This window comes from Myodes glareolus, chromosome 5 (genome assembly GCF_982192425.1).
Source record: "Myodes glareolus chromosome 5, mMyoGla1.1, whole genome shotgun sequence".
NCBI classification, from domain to species: domain Eukaryota; kingdom Metazoa; phylum Chordata; class Mammalia; order Rodentia; family Cricetidae; genus Myodes; species Myodes glareolus.
This window is the reverse complement of record NC_142030.1, coordinates 15,413,005-15,432,557: the sequence shown is the minus strand read 5'-3', so window position 1 is coordinate 15,432,557 and position 19,553 is coordinate 15,413,005. Positions and strand designations below refer to the sequence as shown.

The window sequence follows — 19,553 nt, the reverse complement described above, 5'->3', positions numbered from 1 at the left end:
GCGTGGCGCAGTTCCCAGCCCGTGCCTCGCCGGGCCATCCCGTCGCACATCCGAGTCCTCCAGGCTCCCTGTTCCCCTCGCAGCTGCAGCCGCAGCCGCAGCGCCACGAGCGAGGCCGTCCCCCTCCCGCGGGTCCCCCGGTTCGACTGGGCCGCAGCGTGCCGTTCGGCTCCGCGCGGGCTCGGGGGGGCGGGGCGCGCCGCCATTTTGGATCCGGACGGTCCGCGAGCCTCCGCCTGCGCGCCGCGGCGCCGGGAGCAGCTTCGCGGAGCCCAGGGCGCGGGCGCGAGCGGCGCGGGAGGGCGGGCGGGCGGGGGAGGGAGGGAGAGAGGCTGGCAGAGGAGGAAGGGAGTGGTTGGGACCCGGGCTGCGGCAGCCTCCGGTCTCCTCAGCAGCGGCAGCGCCCCCCCCTCCTCCCGCCCCTCCGCCGCCGGCGTCCGTCAGGAAAGATGCCCTCAGCCCAGGGCTGTGAAGAAGGGACCGGAGCTGCCGCCCGCGCCGCCGCCGCGGCTGTCGCCCGCGTCCTTTGAATTCGTCAGCGCAGCCCCTCCGCCGAGGGGCGGCGGCGGGCGCGGGGCGCGAGCGGGAGCCCGGGCGCTGCTCCCGGCGGCACGGCGCGGCCCCACAGCGGCCTCCGGCATGGAGCCGGCTCGCGCGACCCAGTAGCCGCCGCCCCCGGAGCCCGGCGCGAGAGCCGCCCGCAGTCCGCCCGCCACATCCCGGCCGCGCCGCCGGCCAGGCCCCGGGAGAAGCCGGGAGGAAGATGACGCGTCCTCGCCGCAGTCGCCTGCAAGCAGGGCTCGCTGCAGAGCCCTAGGAGAGAAAGGGCTCGGGAGCGAAGACAGCCGCTCCGGGAGCTGCCCTCCCTGCCCGCGGAGGACTCGCCCAGGCGCTCTCCGAGTGGAGGTTGGGAGCATTTGCAGCAGAAATTTGGGTTTTCCCTCCCCCCTCCATACATTCTCTCCCTCCTCCTCCCCCTTTTCCAATTTTTCTTCTTCCCGGGAAGTGGATTGCCGATGCCGAGAGGACTTTATTCATTAATGATGCAGCCGGATTCGTTTCAGGATTATGTTGCACGAATTGAATTTTGAATGAAGGAGTTTTTTTTTTTTTGAAAGAAGTGTTGACTCTTTAGTTCGTTGTACTTTTAATTATTATTTTATTTAAACATACAACTTAATTGTATTATCCTCTTACAAATATTAAATCTATATTTTATGGAAACTTACCCTCAAGATATATATGTTTATGGGTGAAATCGAAGACGCTTCCGTTAAGTGAGGTGACTGGCGTGTTGGATGTTTAATTCAGCACCGGCATTGCATGACAGTTGTTGAAATAACAAGTGGTTTATTTTTTAAAACCACACCTTTAAAATTTTAGGCACAGATAGTGACAGTAGACGTCGTAAGGGCAATTAAGAGAAAGCCAGAAGCAGCAATCGAAGCAACCATGTCCGGAGAAGTGCGTTTGAGGCAGTTGGAACAGTTTATTCTGGATGGGCCAGCGCAGACCAATGGGCAGTGCTTCAGTGTGGAGACTCTACTGGACATTCTCATCTGTCTCTATGATGAATGCAATAATTCTCCACTGAGAAGAGAGAAGAACATTCTTGAATATCTAGAATGGGGTAAGTTTTTATAACTCTTAATATGTAGCTGGCATGAGCATTATTAATTATAATGAAGAAATATGTATATATACATAACAAAAGAACAAACGCCAGTTAGTTAAGACTTTTCTCCCGTAGTTTTTGGTGACTTTTTGCCAGGAGTAAAGCTGTCTGTCTTTGTTGCCTTGGTGTGTGGCCTCTCTGTTTGTGGACTCCCTGCGTTTTCGGGCAGTGGTAAGAGCTTTAAAACAAATGCTGGGGCTAGCAGAGGTGGATTACTGAGCACAGTTGTCTCGTGCATGGCAGTGCAGCAGCCATTCAGTGGGAAGGTATTTGTTGGTTGAAACATTCCTTCCTAGGCTTTGAAAATCGCTGGAGATGGGAGGAGATGTTGAAGTCTGCTTATTTTAGGACAGCAGGACTGTGGAGGTGGTGATCTGTGGATTTAATTTCATCTCTATATAGCACAAGCAAGGGAAACTACTAAACGTGGACTTTCCAAAAATTACTAGGTTCCTGAGATAAAATAATAAAAGTATTTCGTGTGTGTGTACGTGTGTGTGTGCGTGTGTATGTACAGACAGTAGTTGGAGAATTTTTGGAGGCAGCTCCACCTGCGTTAGATTTTACTCTAAACTGAACTTGCATTTACTGAGAGTTTGGGCTCCCAGTCTTCTAAGTGTAGATGTGACCCGGATGACCCATAGTAGGATAGGATCAGTGATGCCAGCAAGTGCTGCATGTGACCTTCAAGCCAGAAGGCTTGGCTGAAGTGCTGTGCCTCTGATGTCACTCACTTGGATGAAGGAGTCTGACATCTAGCAGTTGCCCTCATTGCCCAACCTGGTAGTGAGTGGTACGGCAGCTCTGGAAGGATTTTGGCCATCTAGAATTGTGTGCTGTTGAAATACTTTTAGTTAGCTAGATCATTTTTATATTGAAGATCCTTGTTCCCAAGTAAAGCTTTATTTTCTGAAGTAAAACATTAAGTGCCTATTGTTGTTTTTGTTTTCAAATTAATTCAAAATTTGTCTCTTAGGTCAACCCTCCAATTTAAGAATGACCACACAAAGCAATTTTAATTCTCCAGTTTGCCAGTATTTGAAGATTGATTGCTCACAGCTTGATGTTGCAAGGTTAAAAAGATGTGTAAATGTGCATGGAATGATTTTACAAAACAGCTGGCCGGCATCGTGCTGCTAATGTAAGAAATCTTAACCGTTTTTCAGGCAGCTTCTCTCTTGAGAGTAGGGACTTTGCTGTTGGTGCGGCTTTGTCTGCGGCTACCTGCCTTTTGATGTGTAGGATCCAGTACTTGAGGAAGCAGATGGAATTTTACACCCAGTGTTTCATAAACTTAGGAATTCTGTGCTGTTTCTTTTTTGAAGGCTTAAATGGTTTCAGTACTCTTAGGGTTGGAATTTTGAGTCCTTGAGTTATGGCCCCTTAGTGATACCCTAGTCTGTGATTATGATTGTCATTTAATATCCTTTTCATTTGCAAAACAGTAGGAGAACTCTTTGTATGTTCCAGTGGCAAGTATAAGTTGAATAGTGTATAGAGAAAGCTGTATTTTCTGATTTCCTGTTATATAGTAGTTTTATGCTGTGGAATATTTTGTCATATTATTAAAATAACCTGTGTATCTTCCATTAAGTATCTTTTCTTGGATGTTGTTTTCTTATGTTTAAGAACACTTTGTAAACACATATTTACTTACACCAGAAAGTTAAACAAAAACCAAGTGTTTAACTGCATTCACTATATTATATTTTTTTTGAGAGATGATCATAATATGTAGCTCAGGGTGGTCTTGAGATGCTTTGTGACATTACTGGTATGCACCGCCATGTGCAGGTGATATAGTGCTGGGACTGAAGCAAAGACTTTATCCACACTAGGCAAGTGCTGAGTTCCAGCCCCAGTTCACATTCCCTGTATTCCTATTAATAATTTTATGTCTTACCTTTTTAGTTGTCTGATATATAGTGTCATGAATCAGTCTCATAAACCGCCACTGGAGTTTAAGAAATGGTTACTTTTATTATTTTAAATTATGTATGTGTGGGTCTATATGTAGGTATGTGCTGTAAGTGTGAACTCTGGAGAAAAGCCCGAGACATCTGATCATCCCTTTGGAGCCTGATGCTGGTGGTTGGGAGCTTCCTGACATGGGTGCTGGGAATCAAACTCAGGTCCTCTAAGCCCTCTAAGCTACTGAACCATCTCTTCAAGAAAGTAGTTTAAAAAATTTTTAAAAAATTATTTCATGTTTTTAGATTATAATTACATCATTTTCTCCTTTCTTTTCCTCCCTCCAACCCATTCCTTCATACTTCTTATTCTCTTTCAAAGTCATGTATTTTTAAATTCATAAATGCTTAGTCTGCATAATGCTTAGTCTGCATAATGTTACTTCTATGTATGCTTTCAGGGCTGAACCTTTGGTTTTGGATAACCAATTGGTGTGCTCTTTCCTGGGGAAGAGAGGATGGAATTTTTAAGAAATTGTTTTGTATAGTTTGGACTCGTAAGCCTCTGACACATTCTTCCCTCCATAAGAATTAAAGAGTGGAAGTGTTTCAAAAGACGCATCATATGTGGTTTCATTTACTGTCTTCAAGTTCTTGGGGATTTTAGATGAAGGATATGGTATCTTTTCACTAAAGTATTGCAACAAATCATTTCTTCTTCATTTATTAGTCTGCCACTACATTTTGGGAAATGTTCTATTTCATTCCTGTTGCAAAAAAATATAAGAATATTTAGATTATATAGGTTAGGTTTTAAGATTGTGAAGTGAGTTCAGTTTAATTTTTTAACAAATCATTAACTTTTGGGGATGAAAATGTACAGGAATATTATTAAGGTTAAATTTGACAATTACAATTTATTTCAAGATGTCTTTGGTTTGATTTTAATAATCCAAAAGTATTGTCTTTAACTCTTTAAAAGACACAGTAATTTAAATAGCATAATATAGTTGAATATTCCATATTACATGCTAAATATTTGTGTTTTTTATTTGCATTAATGGAAATACTACCTGGGCACTACATATTTTTATAAGGGGATGATTGGTTACTTTTAAATATGTAGTCAAGAGCCTGTGTGTATCGCTTCCATCAATTTCATTTGATTCCTTGTTATGGTTCATTTCATCTCTGTAGTAGTACAGTTAATATTTTGTTATTAACAGTCCTCAGTCAGAAAACCAACTATTCCGAATCAGGCATGCTGTTTGTTTGTTTCTTTACTTTTTTTTTATAGCATTTCTTGGTTTTGGTGCTGATGACTTGAAGGAGAAAAGTAGGAGCAGCAGAGGGAAGAAGGGTTTAAGTTGGCAAGTGCTTCCGAGTTTAATAGGTTATATTATTTTCTAGTTACAGCCAGCAATAGTTGAAAAGCTTTCTTTCCTTTGATTTTTATGTCGTTGAAAAGATATCTACTTATAGTCAGTAATATTTGAAAGGCTTCTTTGATTTTTTTAAGTTGTTGGAAAGAGTATGGTTTCTGTGTTTGTTTATATAATAGTTTTGATGTCAGTAGTAGGACTCTTAAGTTATAGCAAAGCTATAGAGGTAAAGTAGTTGTGACATTATAAACTAGCTTGTTAGTGATGGCTAGTACATTTACTGCTCATTAAATTGTTTTCCCTCTGCTTTGAAATGGGACATTTGAATATTAAGAAATTTATTTAAAAAGTAGATGTAGGATAATATTACTCAGTATAAAAGGAACTGGCAGCTTTCTCTGTATGTGGATTACTTTTCTATGCTTTCTGATCTTGATTTTATAACATTCCATGTAAGTTTTCATTACATAACTGTTTTATAGCTTAATTCAGATTTTATGCTACACCCAGAGAATAATCTGATTATTAAACTTATTCCTAGGACAGGTCAACAGGTATTGTGTTATAAACATTTCCTTTGTTACAGTTGTTTTATAGTACCATTTTTTTCTTATGTGAGTTGGAATAGTTATGGCTTGATTGGAAGGAATTGAATTGTTTCTAGAATAGTTTGTTTATTCTTCATGTCTGCTTTTCCTCACTGTTAAATTATTCTGTGTAGAATTATTTATCACACAGAATTAAGATAATCATTGAATACAGATGATTAAATTTATTTTAAAATATCTTCATTTGGGATCATTGTAAATGTATTGAAGATGTAGGTACGAAACACTTGCTTCCTTTACACTAGACATGTCCTATTCTGTTTTAAGAATGTGTGTGGTTTAGCTGAGGCAGTGTTGTCTCCTGAGGAACACACTGGCAACATAGTAAGTGGTAGGAGCTGCGTACCATTTCCCTCTTTTCTCCTTTCACTCTCTCCTTCCTTCCCTCTCCCTGAGGTAGTTACCAAATAATATTGGTTACTGCGCCATCTTGAAGTCTGGATTACTTGGTTAATAAGTGATTTAAAACAAATTGCTTTATGAGTGAAAACAGTATGTAAAGATTAATATTTTAAGAATTTTAGAAGTACTTCATATGGAAATGTAAGGCATATCTTATTGTAGAAGAGTGAAAATAAATATGTGATATGTTGGAAATTTTATGAACTATCCCATAAGTCTTAGGACGTGGTTGCTCTTCCCCAGTAAGCCCAGTCTGTCCCATGGTAAAGAGTTGAACTTGATGCCATTTTAGTATGCTACTCACAGTCTTTCTTGTTTGGTAGACTTAGGGTCAGGAAATTGTATGTAAAGCTTGTTCTTTTTTATCCTGTTGGTTGTGATAGTTTCAAAAATCAAACCAACATTTAAAAGTTAAACTAAAATAGTAAACAATCAAGTTCATTATACACAGAAAGAGGAAATAATATTAGGCGAATCATTCACGCTGTTTTGTATTTCTTACTCTTATATCTTATAGATTGAGACCAAAGGAGTTTGGAATGTTGTATGATGAAGATATGTATGTTAGCCAATAATGAAAATAACAGAGGCATGATTCCATTTTCAGAAAGTACATGTAGCAGATTCAGGACAACAAATAGATAATTTAATGAAGGGGAATGTGCATAGGGACAAGATGTGGGAAAGAGGGAGGGTGAGAGGCAAAGGAGAACTTGGGGGGAGAGGAATGAATGTCTGAGTGAGGAGTGACAGCGACTACATTGTGTTCCAACGTTGCTACTTCAGTCTGACCGAATGATTGGGTATTTTTAATTTAGAGGAATATACTGGATATAAGAATTAACCACAATCTTTTGCAGCTTTAAAAAATGGTTATAGCCTCTTTTATTTTTCTTTTGTGGCAGTGATTAATTGCCTTTGATTGTCAGAAGTATATTAGCTTTTTGAACTTGAGGAATCATGATAGTAGTGTCTTGGCTAGTTTTTCCTATTCCAAGTGAACGCGTGAGAATTTGTCAGCCTTCTCATTTTTGCCACTCGCAGACTATCAGTGAAAATGATTTCATGTTTTAAGTATTGAAGACTGTGAATTGCTCAGTTGTTTTTGTGGAGTCTGCCTAAGTTAAATTCTTTCTAAAATGATTTGTTATGAATGGCCTGTCCTCTTAAGTATAAGCTATTCTAGAGTCAAGAATGAGTGTCCTTTGCTGTCATTGCCTAGAAAACACCCAGATGCAGGGATCTTTGCTCCCCCCCCCCCCCATTGATGCTTCTTAGAATTCCTGAGCTGCTCTTCTCTCAAGCTCCTCACACTTTGCTGGATGATTTTCATTCCTTTTATGGGGCAGTAGGTGAGAATGGCTAGCCTCCAGTTGATCAGCCTCTCATCTGGTGGTCTTGGATCTGTCACTGGGATAGAGATGCATTGGTTTGCATCAGAATAGGAAGCACATGGACCTGGCTCCTCATTCTCAATACTCTTGAAATCTTCCTCTATGAACTATTTGCTTCTATTTGGAATCAGGACTTTTTCATCTGGTTTTCTTCTCTAGTTTCAAAGTATGTTTTATCAGCTTATGGGCTGTTACTAAGTACTCTCTCTGTGTGTGTAAATGTGCACAGAGGCTTATAAATTTGGAAAATTATTGCAGACACAGTTTAAGTAAGAACATTCCAGATTATCCTTGAATTTACAAGGTTTGTCAGATTATAGAATCGTCATTTTGAAGAATATCTGTGGGTTAAATGGCAATCAGTATTCTAATGCATATTCTTAGGGAAGTGTTGTCCCTTTGTAAACTCCTTATTGGAGTTAGAGAAAAATTTTGAGAGACTTGTGGTTTAGAAGGAGAATCTAACTTTGAGGAAGTTATATGTTACTTAGTGCCTGTAGACTTAAATGTTTGTATGTGAAAGCCATGTGACCTGAGAGATAAAATTAATCGTGGTGGAGTAGTGATGCTATTGGATTACATCTATGGGCAGTATCCTGGTGGAACTGTGCTGACAGTTCCTGGATGATGGGTGTTTCTATGTCACCCTTGCTCTAATTTGAGCTTCCTCCCCCTGTAGTGGCATTTTTACTACATTAAATACAGAAATTCTCACTTTAATTTTATAGCTTCAGTTGCTTTCATTTGAACCTGTTACAAACTGTTTTGTGTCTGAAAAAATTTTGTTAATTATGATGTTTAGGAAGAAAATGCTTTGAACTCATGCAATTTCATAATCCATTGTGTTTTATTTTTTCCCCAGGGTAACAGTGTTTTAGCTAAGTGGTTGGTTTCTGTCATCTCAATTGTGTGGGAACTTCTATTATTATGGATACAGGTGTATATGTTTCATGTGTCAGTATCTCTTTGTTTATATGTATTATAAAGAAAGCAGAAAATCTCTCCTTTTGATAAAGGAGAAACCATGTATAACTGGTGTTATTTTGGCAGGATGTGAACAGTTAGAACATTGTGATCGCTGTAAAGTTTTATTCTGAGTTATATACCATGGCTGATAATAATACTGGAGGACAGTTCAACTAGATGGTTTAAAAACAAGTGAAAGCTTTGGATTTGAATTGAATCCTTTAATTATTGACTAGGTTATCTAGGCAAGTTGCTTAACATCTTGAATCTGTATATCAGTTCTAAAGAAATGGACATTATCACAATATTTACCAAAAGATGAAAGCCAGTTTGGAAGTTTTTCTCATGATTTAGAGTTTATTTTGTTGATTTCAGTCCCACTTTATTTTTTTTTTCATTTTTGAGACAGGGTCTCATGGAGACCTTGAACTTAATATGACCTTGAGCTTCTGATTCTCTAGTCTTTACTTCCTAAGTGCTAGGACTAGAGTTGTGCACTATCATGTCTGGTTTCTGTGGTGCTGGAAATTGAACCCAGAGCCTTGTGTATGCTAGGCAAGCAATTTACCCACTGAGTTATATCTCTTGCTTCCATTCTGATTTTTAAATTTCTATTCTATTTAGCCTTAAAACGAAGGAACAACTAAAATGCCACTTTGGGGATAAAGTTCAAGTTAAGTGTATAGTGATACTAATTAAAGGATATAAATAAATTCACTTTACTGTCAATCATTTGCATCTTCTTGAAAATATCTTATTAAATTATTGTTGTTACTTTTAAATTTTATTTAATTGTATGTGCATGCATGTTTTGCCTGTATGCATTACTGTGCACCATGTACATGTCTGGTGCCCACAGAGACCAGAGGAAGGCTTTGGACCCTCTAAAATTATATTTATTGATGGTGTCTTTCTTTGCATGGCTATGTAAACAGTCTTAGACATTATTTTAGGATACTTTGCATTAGATGTTTTGTTCTTTTTAGCTAAGAAATTTGGGGGGTAAATACTAAACTAATACACAGTCTTTCCACCACCAGTAACAGCTATTATGTAGTGACTAGTTACACGTTATTTTTGTATTTTTATGGCTTCAATCTGCAAATTAGTGGTAAAGTTCTAAATCTCAACTCAGAAGCTTAAAAATTTTTATTGATGTGTTGTTCACATAGTACCTTTTATGGACTAAAATTATGCAGCACCCACAGATTCATGTGGTCTTTCAGTAAGTATGGAGAAAATGAACTCTTTCCACAAGTATTTCCTAAACTGTATTTCAAGAGACATACTGAATATTCCACAAATTATGTGTAAGGCCGGGGAATAGTGCTTTGATACATGCCTTTTTACAAAGCACATTATCATAAAAAAATTTCTAAAAGTTCTGAACAGAAACCTTAACTTTGTTGTGCACAGTTGGCCCAAATTATTTTAACTGTGGAACTATGAGAGGAACACTGAGTGAATTTGGGACATTGTGGCCACATTAGGAAAATACAGGCAATGTCCAGAGTCGTTAAGCAGGTTATGTAAAAGCATATTAAAAAAATATTGTCACAGTGTACTCAGAGCACAAGCACAGGTGAGAGTTTGGCTCATTTAAGTCATCTGGAAACCAGTGTAGCCAGATTTAAGTTGGGATGGGATTCAGCCCTGGACAGGAGGCTCTCACCTGTGTTGGGAAGTTTGTGCATGCAGCTTCTGGTTGCAGAGTAGTTGCTTCTTCTAACATAGTGAATTTTTTGTTTTTGTGTTTTCTTTCTTTCTTTTTTTTTTTCAGTAAAGCATGATCATGTTCTACTCACCGATACAGAGAAACTGTAAAGTAAAACAAAGCTAACTAGATTTTAGGAGAAGTTTGTAAAAGTGGTATAATCGTTCAGTGATAGCAAGAATCTTGTCCTTAAGTGTCAGCACTTACTCGGGGTGGCTAATACTGCAAGTTAACCCATATATGGTGAAAGCATTGAAAGCAGTCAGTCCTACTTAGAAAAAAATTCTTGCTTGGTGTGACTAAATCCTCATTTTGAAATTGCATCGTGAATTCCCTGTGGTTTTGTCCTGACCAAAAAGTACCATAAAGAGAGAGACATTTAAAAGCAGACTAAGAGTTCAGGCATATGGCGAACCTTGCATATTAATGTGGCACCGGAAAGCATTCTATACGGCATGCTTACATCTTCTTAGCGTTTATGGTTAGAATTACAGTATTTGGAAGATTAGCATAATTTCTTTTACTGACTTTAAAAAAGAAACTGCATACCTTTGTACTGTGTTACCGTTTCTGACAGATGCTAAGCTAACAGCTTCTTCCAGAAGTGTGTTGTTGTGGTAGTTGCTTGAAATTGTGACTGATGTGATCATTATATGGTTTCTTTTGCCTTGGTTACTGTGAGGTTAAGTGCAGCATGAGTTAATCCCAGGTTTATTCTGTTTTTGTGCACCTGGCTTGATTTATTTGTATTAAACTTGTAAATATGGATTTGTACATTCCAGGGTCTTACTGTTTGCACTTAGTTTTTCTTTCAAATGCCAAGTAGCCTTTAACACATTATGTGTCTTTACTTTGGAAATATGAGGTTCTTATACATCCCAGAATTTAATAAAACACACACAAATTTATGCATGATTTTTAAAATTATGTTAACATGCTTAATATCCTTCAGTGACTATGGAAAGCTTCTCAGGATATCTTCATTTAAACTTATTAGCATGATACATACTTTTTCTTTCTTGTAATTTTGAGACATGGTCTCCCTCTATAGTTCAGGTTGACCTTGACTTGTGCTCCTTCTGGTCTCCTGAGTGCTAAAATTACAGGTATATATACCTAGTCACAACTTTTATATACTTCTTATCTACAACCTTATATATTTAACTTTAAAAATATTTTTTAAAAATTGAAATAACCACAATTGTATAGAAAAATACAAGTATAGTATACTTTTTTATCCTGAACCCTGAGAATAATTTGTCTACTGATATCCATTCCTTCTCAGTGCGTTTGTATATATATCTACATATTTTTATATAACTATAATGCAGCTGTTAAAATCAAGAAATTAGCATTGATGAGATACTGTCATCTGACCTTTAGAACTTTATTTGAGTTTTATCAGTTGCTGTAATAATTTTGTTACAGCAGAAGAATTCAGTCTGGAATCCTGTGTCAGATGGGAATATTTTATTTTGCAGTGTTGGTTGAGCCGGGTCTTTAGGTTTTCCTTGACTTTCTCAACTTTGGCTCTTTTAATGATTGCAGGTCATTTGCAGTAGCTCTTATTTGAATTTTCCTCACAGTTAGATTTAGACAAAACTTTGTCAGTATCACAGAAATGATGCATTGTTCTTCTGGTTGCAGTCCCATCAAATGACTCAATGCTGCCTTATTACTTGTTATGCTGGCACTGGCAGGGTTCTCCACTGTAGTTATTCTTTGGGTGGGTGTGGTGGCACATGCCTGTAATCCTGACATTAAAGAGGCTGAGGTAGGAGGATCATGAGTGAAAGGTCTGCTGGGCTATATAAGTGAGTTTGAGGAAGGCCAGGGCAACATAGTGAAACTTCATCTTAACTAAAGCAACACAAAACAAAAACTAAATCATGACAAAACAAGTTACTTCTTTTCCTATTATAGCTATTGGAGAGGTATTTTAAATTGTGTGTCTATCTTTGGCTCATTAAATTGTGCTTATATCTAGTGTATGTCAATCATTAGATTGGAACCCTTCCCTACAAACTAGTAGAGGAATAACTTTCAAGTGCTTCAGGAAAGAACACATTATACTGTACCTGCAGTTTTCTATGTCTGAGAATATTTCAAATAAAATTAAAGTGAAATGTGATTGGGGAGGTAGCCAAGGGCCATATATAAGTTGTATGTGCCATACTAAGTTATTTAAATGTTATTCTGAAAGCTGTCAGCTTCGTTATGGAGACTTGACTTGACCCAGATTTAGTCAGTATGAACCCCTTCAAATTAACTTGTGTGCCCTTTGACAGACATGTCTCCATGACTTCTTGAGCAGTTTTTTTTTTCTTTCTGATATAAACAAATGCCTTAGGCTTATCCTGTTTCGTCCTTGACCCTGTCTTGGAGTCAGCAAGTTTTTAAGAACAGGAGAAGGTCTCCCTGTGTCATTGCTGCTCTTCTAGTGAACAGTGCTGTCTTTCATTAGCCCATTTAGATCTGTTGCACTATCTAGTCGTCTACAAATTTCATGTATATATCTCTATCTGTATTACAGATCTGAATTTATTTTGGTAGGTACTATTTTCTGTCTTTATTATGCGGGAAAGATCATGAATTTGCACCAATATCCCTAATTCCAATCTAATACACTACAGGGTTCATTCTAGCTTCTTTTGTCTTGTTTTTCTGTATTTTAAATCTCCTTGCCAGCAGCCAGTGAGAAACATGAATCTTATTATCTCATATATATATATATACACATACATACACATATACATATATATATAATTTTTTTTGAGAGAGAGGGAATATAGATAAGTGGAAGATACTCTCTAAGAGGTTAGAGGTATCAAATCCCCCAGGAGCTGGAGATAAAGGCAATTGTGAGGTGCTTGATGTAGGTACTGGAAATTGACCCCAGGCCCTCTGCTAGAACAGTAGGTGCTTTAAGTGTTGGGCCATCTCCTCAGCCCCACTTGTCTGTGAGTATTTAAGTGATCACTCATCAATACTCCATTCCCTCCCTCATCCAGATAATCTATTCACTCTGCTGGATTGCTGCTTCTTATCTCTAAAGAAGCCATGCTCCTCTCCATGTTCTGTCTGACCACTACACCAAGCTTCTCTTTTCATCCCAGACTTTCCTTTACCCTTGGGTGTTCTTTGTGTTACACAGGCTCTGATATTCCCAGTGCCAGTAAGCCCTTTGTGGATTTTCTGTGCATGAGCTCAGCTAGTAGCACCTACTGGTATGACTTTTTTTTTTCTTTACTCTGTTCTGCCATGCCTACCGGCCTTAGGTGTGAATTGTTCAGGAAGAGGGAATGGCTGTTTACCTAATTCATGCCTCTTTAGAATAAGAACAGGGTCTGAGAAAGGTTTAATTGAATGATTTTTGTGGCATGAACTTCATGGAGTGTATTTACAGACTAAAGGCGCATAGATGTCACCAGATAATACAGTCATGTGGGGCCACTATTGTAGATGACTGTCATCAAGCAGTGCTCAGTTATATACTTATATGTATATATGTGTAATTTTATTTATATCATTTTTTTGAGAGCTAGAATCTTACTAAAAAGCCTAAGCTGGTTTTGAGCTCAAATTCTCTTTCCCAGCCAGTTACAGGCATGTGCTGCCATGCCTGCTTCCCTTACTTAAAAAATTTAAGAGAAATCCTTTAAAAATTTATAAAGTATAGCAATCTTTTTGATGTAGCTCCTCCGAGCTTCAACAAATGCAGAATCGTGTGGCAGCTAATCTGACTAAAGTGTGGAGCAGTTGGTTTCAGTTCCACAGTTCTCTTGTTGCTACCCTTTTGTACTACATTCAGCTATTATTTAGCTATAAAGGAAAACTGCTAGTAATTAAGGAACGTCTGGCTAGTCTATGAGTTTTTACATTGTTGGTTAATGTTTACAGCTGTGAGGCTTGGACAGTCTGTGGGTCCACTGGCAGTGGGACCAGGATTTATCCCTAGTGCTTGAACTGGCATCTAGGAGTACTTTCTTTTTGGAGTGATACCTTGCTCAGCCTAGATATAGGGGGAGGGCCTTTGTCTTACCTCAGAGTGAAGTGTCAGACTTTGTTGACTTCCCATGGGAAGCTTTACCCTTTCTGAGGAGTGGATGGGGAGGTGGGGAGAAGGTGGAGGAAGTGAGAGAAGGGGAGGAAATGGGAACAGGATAGTTATGTAAAATGAGAAAAGATTGTATTTAAATTTTTTTAAAGAGACTCTTTAACTCCCTCTGCTACCCCTTGCCTATCATAGCAAATGCATAGCACATATCTGAAAATTTGGTAATGCCATCATACTTGTTGTACCCAAGGCTATAAGCCATCTTTCTAATCTTGAAACTCTGCTTGAAACTCATGTCAGGATCTTGTTACTTCTTTTATTTACCCTGTTTTATTTCAAAAGTGATTTTTTTCTTAAAACTTAATTAATTTTAATGGGCAAATAAAGATTAGAAAGCAAGTTCTTAAATGATAGTTTATGATTTCCTTCATAGCAGTTGACAGTTTATAAATAATTACTTAGTAAAATGAGGTAATGAGAGAATGAGTAAGGACTAAGGCAAATGCAAATAGCCTAATTTGTCAATCAGTGTTTTCTTTCATTAAGTCTGTGTTTAACCTTATTTGCTCTGTATCCAGAATAAACTTCAGAGCCTGGTATTGATGAATTAAACATATAAATAGAATTAGGAAGGAAAAAGTAACAGTAATTTACATGGTTACTAGTAATGGAGGCATTGAATATAGATCTAACCAAAATTATACTGTAATTACATTGGGGGGGTTGTTAGGACCTGATACTTGCCTTAAGTCCTAAGTAATGACTGTTTCTGAATAATGGATAAAAATGAAAATACATAGTTTTAGCCTTTATAGAATTAAAAAGTACGGTTATTTAATACTTCCTTATTGATCTTATTTTGAAATTCTTTCTTTTTTGAATTACTTCTAAGTTTCGCAGCTAAGTTGTCAAAACTGGACAATGTGAATAGATTTGTGTTAGAATTCATGAGTATGCTGGGCAGTGGTGATATAAGCCTTTAATCCCAGCACTCAGGGAGGCAGATCTCTGTGAGGTTGAGGCCAGCCTGGTCTATATAGTGAGTTTCAGGTCAGCCAGAGCTATACAGAGAAACCCTGTCTCAGAAAAAAAAAAATATTGAGTATATTTTTTGAGCAGATCAGTGTTTTTTCTTTCTTTTTCTTTTCTTTTTTTTTTTTTTTTTTAGTGAGTTCTCTGTTCTTAGAGATGGCAATTGTAAGTAGCTCTTATCTAATTTAGGAGGGTAGTTTATTCTGGGAAAAAGCTATGTAGGTTAAATCCTTTAAATATGCCTTTAAACATTTACATAGCTACTTCTAAAGTTACACAAGGCACATATGTAATCTCAGCTGTTTATGGAATCGAACACCTAGTAAATGAATTCCCACAAAGCAGTAAAGACAAAATGAATCACACAAATGATGTTTTGGGTTATAAGTGAGTGAAAATCCAATGCAAACTGGTTTCAAAGGTAAGAAAAGTTTTACTTTTTGCTGACCTATCAAGAACAAAGATGGATTGAGCCTTTTGGTTCAATCCAAATATCCAGGCTCTGAGAATCTACTGCAATGTAGAATTCTTTACCACTTCCCAAAGGATGGCACTGGAGTCGCTAACTCCAAAGTTGGGTGGCAAAGGAGAGAGAAATGCCTCTCCACTGCCCAGAAAAAACTTCTACTCTGGTCTCAAATAGCCAGAATTAGATCTCTATGTATTTGTGAGGCAGTCTTTATACTGGTGGTGATGGAATTGTTGAGGTACTTGAGCAGTGTGAAGGGAGAATAAGATGTTTAAACAAATTTAGAATCTAGGAAGGTGGTGAGATGTTTCATTTATTTAAAGTTCTTGCTATGCAAATAAGAGAACTTGAGTTTGACTACTGGGCACCCATGTAAAAGCCAGGCATGTATGCATTTGTACACTCCAGCACTCAGGGATAAAGGATGAGGTGGAGTGGGGTTTAGACAGGGTATGCTGGTTAGGCTTTTCTCTGCTTCACACAGACTGGGTCATCTGGGAAGAGAGAATCTCAATTGAAAAAATGCTGCATCAGATTGTCCTGCGGGCAAGTGTGTGGGACATTTCGTGATTAATGATTGGTATGGGAAGGCCCAGCCACTGTGAGCAATGCTACCTGTGGACAGGTGGGCTTGACATAAAAGAATAACTGTGAGTCTGAAAAGCTAGCCAAGAAGCAGTATCTCTCCCTGACCTCTGCTTCAGCTGCCTTCAATTATGAACTGTGATGGGGACTATAAGCTGTAAAGTGAAATAAATTCTTTCTTCCTATGTAGGTTTTAGTCAGTGTTCTGAGATAGCAGCAGAAAATAGGTAGAACACAGATAGACCCTAGAGTGTATTGGCCAGTTACTCTAGCCAAATTGGTGAGCTCCAGTCTCAATGAGAAGTCCTGTCAAAAATTATGAGAGGATTTGGAGGAACGAAAGGGAAGGGAGATATGATGTAATTATATTATAACCTTAAAAATAAAAGAAAAATGTGAAAAAAAGGAGGAGAGTGATTGCAGAATACACCTAACATAGACCTCTGGGCTCTATGCATGCACACAGTCTTGCATAAATACATAGGTACAATATGCACATATATGTGTAGCAATACACAAATTAGAATTTTAACTAGGAGAGAATCTGGGTTCTGTTTAAGTCATAAGCAGTTGGGCTTGGTGGTTTATCATTTGTTGAGGTATTTTCATTAGAAATTATTAGTGCTACATAAAGTTTGAAATTACCTTTTGTATTTTCATGGCATCTATAAGAGATGCCTTCTCTAGTAATATACTTTTGTTCTAGGGATTCTGGGCCAGTGCTGCTATGTGGAACAGAGAATGGAATCCATTAAAATATCTGTGTTTAAATTTTAATTAAAAAATTGCCAATGTTCATTGAACTGTTACTTTTCACAGCCTTGCCATTCTTTTGTCGACTTATTCTTCCTCCGAATGCTTATAAAAACTTCTTTATAGTGCTTCTTTGGCCGGCAGTATGAATCTTGATTTATTAATTATCTTTTTATTATATGTTATACTAGGGTCATATATCTGTAGCACAAATTTCAACATTTTTATTGTTAGTGATAACTATAGATGATGTAATTAGGGGGTTTGTTTAAAATCAGTTTAATAAATTTCTTGTGCAAAATAAATGTTATGTTATTGTTTTTTTTTTTCTTTTTGTCAACTTGATATAGCTAGAGAGGTCTGGGAGGAGGTAACCCCAGTTGAGAAAAATGCCTCCATTAAATTGACTTGTAGGCAAGGCTGTAGAGCATTTCATGATTAATTATTGATTAGGGAGGGCCCTAGCCCACTGTGGGCAGTACCACCCCTAGGCAGGTGGTCCTAGGCTGTAAAGAAAAGCTGAGTGAGCAGACAGAGCAAGTCAGTAAACAGGAAACTTCCATGGTCTCTGCTTCAGGTCCCGCTTTCAGGATCCTATCTTGAATTCCTGCCCTGACTCAGAAGTCATTTTCCTGAGTGTTCTAGTTGCCAGGTAGTCTCTCCCATCCTTCCCCTTATTTTCATCTTAATTTTACATGTATGGTTGTTTTGCCTGCATGTATGTCTGTGAATCACATGTGTGCATTTCCTGTGGAGGCAAGGAAAGGGTGTTGGATCCTTTAGAACTGGAGTTACAGAGGTCAGAGGTGGTGCTGCAAATGGAACGACTCCAATCTCCCTCATACTCTTTTAAAAGGAAGCATACACTGCCCAGTTTTTTTGTTTTGTTTTGTTTTAAGAGTTCTTAGAGGCTAGAAGAGAAATCAGGGTACTGAGTCTGGCACACTATCTTTCCTCCTCTCATTGCTTCAGGCTTTGACTTTATTCAGTTGTTTTAACGGGAAGTACTTGCAAAAATTCTAGGTCTGTATAGTGTGTGTATGTGTGCTTAATCACTCACACATGCAGAATCTTTTTTTAATTGATTTTTATTGAGCTCTAGATTTCTCTCTACTCCTGTCTCTGCCTCTCCCTGCCTCTCCCCTCCCCTTCAACCCTTTCCCAAGGTCCCCATGTTTTTCCAATTTACTCAGGAGATCTTGTCTTTTTCTACTTCCCATGTATGTCTCTCTTAGGGTCCTCATTGTTGTCTAGGTTCTCTGGGATTGTGATTTCTAGGCTGATTTTCTTTGCTTTATGTTTAAAAACCACTTATAAGTGAGTACATATGATAATTGTCTTTCTGGGTTTGGGTTACCTCACTCAAAATGATGTTTTCTAGCTCTATCCATTTGCTTGCAAATTTCAAGATGTCGTTATTATTTTCTGCTGTGTAGTTCTCCATTGTGTAAATGCACCACATTTTCTTTATCCATTCTTTGGTTGAGGGGCATTTAGGTGGTTTTCAGGTTCTGGTTATGACAAGCAAAGCATAACTATGCTATGAACATAGTTGAGCACATGTCTTTGTGGCACGGTTAAACATCTTTTGGATATATACCCAAAAGTGGTATAGCTGGGCCTTGAGGAAGGTTGTTTCCTAATTTTCTGAGAAATTGCCACACTGATATCCAAACGGGCTGTACCAGCTTGCATTCCCGCCAGCAATGCAGAAGTGTTCCCTTTTCCCCACGACCTCTCCAGCATAAGTTGTCATCAGTATTTTTGATCTTGGCCATTCTTACAGGTGTAAAATGGAATCTCAGAGTTGTTTTGATTTGCATTTCTCTAATGACTAAGGATGTTGAGCATTTCCTAAAGTGTGTTTCAGCCGTTTTAGATTCTTTTGTTGAGAGTTCTCTGTTTAGGTCTGTACTCCATTTTTTTTTTATTGGATTATTTGTTCTTTTGATGACCAAGTTCTTGAGTTCTTTGTATATTTTGAAGATCAGACCTGTGTCTGATGTGGTGTTAGTGAAGATCTTTTCCCATTCTGTAGGCTGTCATTTTGTCTTGTTGACTGTGTCCTTTGCTTTATATAAGTTTTTCAGTTTCAGAATGTCCTATTTATTAATTGTTTCTCTCAGTGACTGTGCTGCTGGGGTTATATTTAGAAAGTGGTCTCCTGTGCCAATGCATTCAAGTGTACTTCGTACTTTCTCTTCTATGAGGTTCAGTATGACTGGCTTTATGTTGAGGTCTTTGATCCATTTGGACTTGAGTTTTGGGCATGGTGATATAGATTTATTTTCATTCTTCTACATGTTGATATCAAGTTATGCCAGCACCATTTGTTAAATATGCTTTATTTTTTCCATTTGATATTTTTTGCTTCTTTGTCAAAAATCAGGTGTTCGAAAGTATGTGGATTGATATCTGGGTCTTCGATTCTGTTCCATTGGTCCTCCTGTCTGTTTTTGTGCCAGTACCAGGCTGTTTTCAGTACTGTATAGCTCTGTAGTAGAGTTTGAAGTCAGGGATTGTGATGCCTCCAGAAATTCTTTTATTGTACAGGCTTGTTTTGCTATCCTGGGTTTTTTGCTTTTCCATATGAAGTTGAGTACTGT

General features: G+C 38.4%; 1 protein-coding gene across 13 annotated transcripts in view; it reads left to right on the top strand.

The window, feature by feature from the left end:
* The first annotated feature begins 870 nt into the window (after positions 1-870).
* Cdc42bpa (CDC42 binding protein kinase alpha) overlaps positions 871-19,553 on the top strand; it is a 222,115-nt gene continuing 203,432 nt past the window's right edge. For 7 of the 13 annotated variants that reach the window (XM_048436482.3, XM_048436480.3, XM_048436477.3 and 4 more), the window contains exon 1: positions 874-1,630. In XM_048436482.3, coding sequence (XP_048292439.1) covers positions 1,453-1,630 — 178 coding nt within the window. In that variant the 5' untranslated portion in view covers positions 874-1,452. Of the gene's footprint in view, positions 1,631-19,553 lie in introns of all 13 variants that reach the window. The other 6 variants (XM_085687631.2, XM_048436473.3, XM_085687630.2 and 3 more) reach the window with 3 other exon arrangements.